The 5708-nt window shown below is 41.8% G+C and overlaps 1 protein-coding gene across 1 annotated transcript; it reads right to left on the bottom strand.

Moving 5' to 3' along the window:
- Positions 1 to 1049: 1049 nt before the first annotated feature.
- LOC130497454 (meiosis-specific protein ASY2-like) lies at positions 1050 to 3575 on the bottom strand. Its single transcript, XM_056990243.1, has 4 exons — positions 2873 to 3575; positions 2624 to 2797; positions 1976 to 2541; positions 1050 to 1895 (listed from the first exon to the last, which is right to left on the bottom strand). Exons 1-4 carry the CDS (start codon positions 3573 to 3575, stop codon positions 1050 to 1052), a joined length of 2289 nt encoding a protein of 762 aa, XP_056846223.1.
- Between the last annotated feature and the right edge of the window lie 2133 nt (positions 3576 to 5708).

Raw genomic sequence — 5708 nt, 5'->3', positions numbered from 1 at the left:
CTCTGAAAGGTGCGAACCGGGGTACCTGAAATCAGGTCGTGGAATGCCACGAATCTTAAGAGATATTATCATTAGGTACCTAAAATTCCTGAACTACGTTAGGCTTGATCCCTTGACTGGGTACGTAGGCAACTCCGTCATGAGTGCAGCCCCAACCTCATCTCAACACTTCGTTCACTACAATCAAAGGGGGCATATGACTAATTAAAATCACATAGTCCACACAGAAAGTGTATGATCGTTAAAATGCAACAATTGTATGATTACTGTGATACCACGTATCCAATTATCAATAAAGAAATTATTCTTGATATCTCAATTCTTTGACCAAAACAGGTCCCCGTAAACGTGGACCTAGAGTCCTAAAAATCCTTCGGATTAGCTCAGGTCCCTACAAACCCGGACCTAAGGTCTTAAAATCCTTTACAAATCTCTAAGGTCTTAAAATCCTTACCAAATCTCCAAGGTCTTAAAATCCTTGTCAATTCTCCAAGGTCTTAAAATCCTTACCAAATCTCTAAGGTCTTAAAATCCTTACCAAATCTCCAAGGTCTTAAAATCCTTGTCAATTCTCCAAGGTCTTAAAATCCTTATCAAATCTCCGAGGTCTTAAAATCCTCATCAAATCACAAAGGTCTTAAAATCCTAAGCAAGTCTCAACGGGTCTTAAAATCCCACAAACAAGTTCAGGTTTCCAAGAACCCCCGCCTAAAGTGTCCAGATTAAACTTAGGTTCCTAAAAATCCTAAGCTAGTCCCGATACTCTAAGAATTCCTCTTAAGGAACTAAAAACGACCAAAGTCTTCCAGACTTATCATAAGATTCGATTATGATCAAGTTGTCATATTTCACGACTAAAGCCAAAAACTCAAAATGAAACGATAACCAAGTTTGAAATTAAACAAGGGTTTAAAAGCCTCCCCAGGCTAACAAGGATTCAAAGTACAAACAGATAAAGGTTTAAAGACCTCCTCAGGCCATAAGTCTTGAAAACGAAGGATAAAGAAGCCCATTGGGCAAAAGTTTTAGAACATGAAGAGCACCGGCTCTTAACCTTCTTTGGATCCAGGATCAGCTTCATCATCCTTATCCTCCTCGATAGGGTCATTCCCCTTAACAGGAACCTCTACTTCAACATCCTGCTCGACACCTCCCGGGGTTGTCTCAACTGGAACTAAATCAGGAGATACCGAACCCATGTTAGAACCATATTCCCCAGGAAACGTCGGATTAAACATATTGATCTCGAAAGTACCTGAGCTCTCGGAGAATTGAGGAATGGGGAGCTTGCTAACTGAGAAATCAGAAACTTGAGCCTTCTCACATGCAGCACCAGCATCCGGGATCAAAACCATCAAACAGTGATACTCCTCTTCAGCATTCTCAATTTCCTTAGACAATAGGTCCTTCAGAAGCTCGGTGTTTGCCTGAAGCTCCTGAGCATAGATCAGAGCATCGGTCTCTTCCTTCTTCTTGACAAACTTCTCCTTCACGGAGATCAGGATCTTGTTGTAGGCTTCAGCCACCTCCTTCTTACCTTTCCTGACAGCTAGCTTAACTTCAGCCTCTTTGTTCTGTTGGCTAACCTGAGATGAGACGATCAACTCTTGAACCTGATGCTCAGCTATCCTGCGAGCAGCATCTAACTCATTGATCTTCCTATTCTTCACCCGAATATCGATAGCCTGACTTTCGATCTTCCCTTGCTGAGTATCAGCCTTCGAACCGAGCCTCCCGACCTCAGCTTCAAGCTCAGAAACTCGAGCACGAGCCAGGTCGAGCTCCATCTTGGTAGTCTTGAACAACTCAGTAGCCTGAGCTAAGTCTCCAGCGCTATGAGCACCATGTACGGTCTCTTCGAACCTCAGCTGAGCCCTGTTGATGGCTCCAGCTAGCTATAACAAAAAAAATGTATATGATAAAAAAAAAAAAAAATTTGATTGATAGCGAACCAGGAAAAAACAAGACTACGTACTTGACCCACGTGGTGAGCTATCTCAACGTACTCTTCTTTGTTGGTCATACCATTGATTGAAGGCATGGAGCACCCCACCATCTTCATATGCCTCATGATGGTTGCCAAACCCCAAGGGTCATCCAATATCGATCCCGGCTTAGAATGGGAGAAGTTCCAACCCACGGTCCCTCCCCGTGAAGACGAGGAGGAAGATCTGGCGGGTCTATCTTCCAAATCGGTCCGAGACCTCTTGTTTCTCGGAGGTTCGACCTCAAGAGGGCCTCTAGCAGCTTGAGGGTTAGCTTCAACTGTCGGAACCTCAACACCAGGAACAATATCTTGAGCTCTAGGCTCAACTGGACTAACATCCTTAGCAGGAACAGAGGACCCATCATCAAGGACCTCCTTCAGCGAGCTAAGGAAGGCTCCTCTTTGGGTCTTATCGCTGCATCGCGAAGCACTGGCAGCTGCAGCAGGTTTATTCCGGGAACGGAAAGAAGGCCTCATCTTGGGAGCTTGAGTCTTTTCGGTTTCGGAAGTACTAGCTCCAGTCGAAAGATCTACCACGAAAGGACCTTCAGAAACTAAAACAATGGAAAGCTTTTTAAGTTATCTCTGAAAGCAAACCTAGAAATCAAAAACAAATAAGCAGAATCCGAAAATCACCTTCTAAATCTTCAGCAGGAATCGGGTCAAGGAACTTAGAGTTGTATCGATCCGGGAACCTAGCTGATCCAATACGAGAGACGGTGAAAGACGCCCAAGTATTGGGACTCTGATGCAACTTTCGAAAGAGAGCTCTAGACAGCTTATCAGAAAGCTTAGGAGGATCCTCGATATCTGCATATGAAATCAAGGGTTCAGCAAGTAATGATGATTATAAATAAGCAAGACACATTCCTAAAAAATCCTAACCAGATATATCGGACCAAATAACCGAGAGAGCACGACCCAAAGGGACTGTGGAGGGATCAATCTTGACATAAAAGTATTTTTTCCTCCAGTCATCATCACTACCGGAGGATTTAAAAAGTCCAAGCCTAGGACGGCAAGGAAGATAGTAGGTACCACTGCCACCGTCCTTACTAGAGCTCTCCTTGATCGTGTAGAGGCTCATCAGTTCGGTCAGTCCAACGGCGACTCCTTCCTCCTTAGCTCTGGTAATGAAACCATTTATCACTCGGATCACCGAGGGACAGAGTTGAGAGAGGGCTAGTTGATAATGATCAAGAAGGTCTAACAGGAGATCCGGAAGCGGAAACCGGAGGTGGCATTTAGAGATATACTTCTCGTGAATGCAAAACCAACCTTCCGGGGCTGTTTCGGGAGTTTCGTCGGAGGAACAAACCCTGGCCAACTCCTTTTGGCCATGAGCTTGAACCATGAGGTTAACGACCTCCTGAATCTTTAGTGAGGAAGGCGAGTGAGGGCCCGGAGAGGTGCTCCCGCCAGAAACTTCCTTCTTCTTCACCCGCTTGGAGACCCTCCCCGCGATTGAGTCCTTGACTTCCTTCTTGTCTCTTTTCATTTTCTCACCGATCTCTTGCTTAACCTTCATTAAACGCTTCCCGGGGGCAGAGATTCCGGTCTTGCCGGAACCTTCTTTCGGAGGGTCCATTAAAAAGAGGGGTAAGGGGAATCGAAAGGATTGAGAGGGGAAAAGGTGGAATAAGCTAACTAGATCTCTTAGAAACTAAGGATTTTAAGAAATTCGCAGAGGATCAATGGTGAATCGAAGGATGAACGTAAAGTAAAAAAAAAGCGTAATAAAATAAAGGGGTGGAGGAGAAGTTACCTTGGAAACCGAGTGGAGGCGTGGAGAATATGGACAGCGGCAGTTAATGTTAGCTGCTTTATATCTTGTCACATCTCGAAAACCGGAAATCAAATTTCAAACGCGCTTTAATCTAAGCCATCGATTTAATCAAAAGAAATTTACAGCCGTTCGATCAGATAAAAATAAATATGGTTGAGATAGCTAGTAATCATGATCTCAACAAGAGAATCTAGCTTGGGCGGCTAGGTCTAGCTCCCGAGAATAACGAAACCTCATCTCGAGAGCTGGGGGCAACTGTTGGGCCCGAATATGGCCCGGTAGCTGATCTCCAAATAATGAAAGATGGTAATGAGCCGGGACAGGCCCATCGCAGGCTCGATGCCTAAAAGGAGCCGGAGGCTGAAAGCTAAGGACTCTAACTAAGGAGCTCACGGGGAAGAGGAAGCTCACGTTGTGACAAGGAGAAGCGCAGGACCCGGTCAAAGAGAAGCTGTTGCGGATTCCACCTCAAGCGGAGAAGATCTCGGAGATTAGTTGAAGACAACCTAAAGAAGTCCAAGGCTATTTAAAGAGAGGGTTGAGGACTAAAAAGGGGGCGGACTCAACTGATATTTTACTCAACCTTCATCAAAACATTCTTATTGTAATATTCATATAATCTTTGTATTCATCAAAGATCACCCTTTGTAACCATCCTATTTCTACTAAATCAATACAAATCGAAGTTCATTCTACAAGTTCTTACGGGATTCAGCCCGCGTTTATCTTTCCCTAACCTTTCCTAAACATTAAACCTGATCTAAAATCTAGGTGTGAGTTTTACCCCTCACAGTTGGGCTACGCTAAAGCCCAAGCCATCCAAAGTCTTATATTGCCAAAACAGATGGGCCTGCGAAGTGGTGAAACATTGAGGCCCGAGATGTCTCTAGGGCATCCGCTAAGTCCTGCGTTTATAAGGAAAGCTATCTGCTTTCTTGCAATACACGGGAAACAGAATCAGATTGTGGAGATCAGGTAGCAACAAGATTGTCTTGGTTAAAAGATCGTCTGAGCATACCTGAAGGAGAATAGCAATCGGAGATTGAGAACTAAGAGTGTTAGTTCTTGTTTGAGCTACGGTCTTGTTGTAGCTCTCGTGAGTTCATATCTCTTTGTAATTGCCTTTGTTACTTGAGATAGTGGATTGGAAGCTAGCTCTTCCCCCAGACGTACCTAACGGGAACTGGGTAACCAAACATGTTGTGTCTTATCCTTTTACTTACCTGTCAAACAAACACACACACACATCAAGTTAGTATTGACAATAATCAATCTAGGAGATTAGCTAATCGGTTTCTAGCTAATTGGTTAAAGGTTTTCACGCATACAATCTGGTATAAACCTTACATAAACCAAAAAAACATTGAACTTTTATTCATAAGTCATTATAATCATAAATTTTTGTTGATTATATCATTTTAGTCATATTGTTAATCAACAGTTATAATTGACTAACATTATATCTAAAGTAACTTCTAAAGTGGATGATTTTTTGGCAAAAATATAAATAAACATTTAAAAAAAAAGATAATATAAACATCAAACATGATTTTTTGGCACAAATATAAATCAACATTAAAAAAAAAGAAGATTGTATAATATTAAAATCAAATTTCAAACATGCTTTTTTCAGAAGCTGTACCGATTTATCCTTCTCTGTTTTGAGTTACCATCGATGCATGAAAGAACGATTGACCATCAACATTCTTCTACAAGTTCTGGTAATATGTCCCTTTTTTATTTTGCTTTAGTTATTTTTTTTTCTTTGGTTTAAGAACGGTCATAATTAGGAAGATATGAATATATATATATATATATATTTATGTTATTTACATAACTATAAAATATTATGTTCAAAAATAAAAATAAAATATGTTGATAAAACGGGTTAACATTAGCAAACTATATAATATATGCATAAATATTCACATATGT

This window comes from Raphanus sativus, chromosome 1 (assembly GCF_000801105.2).
Source record: "Raphanus sativus cultivar WK10039 chromosome 1, ASM80110v3, whole genome shotgun sequence".
Classification (NCBI taxonomy): Eukaryota; Viridiplantae; Streptophyta; class Magnoliopsida; order Brassicales; family Brassicaceae; genus Raphanus; species Raphanus sativus.
This window is presented reverse-complemented; position numbering and strand designations above follow the sequence as displayed.

Bases quoted from the DNA above. Each gene is read 5' to 3' on its own strand.
- LOC130497454 (XM_056990243.1), bottom strand. From the start codon at position 3,575: ATGGACCCTCCGAAAGAAGGTTCCGGCAAGACCGGAATCTCTGCCCCC. The intron at 2,542-2,623 runs GTGATTTTCGGA...CCATTGTTTTAG, and splicing joins TCCTGCTGAAGATTTAGAAG to TTTCTGAAGGTCCTTTCGTG. The intron at 1,896-1,975 runs GTACGTAGTCTT...TTTTTGTTATAG, and splicing joins TAGCTCACCACGTGGGTCAA to CTAGCTGGAGCCATCAACAG.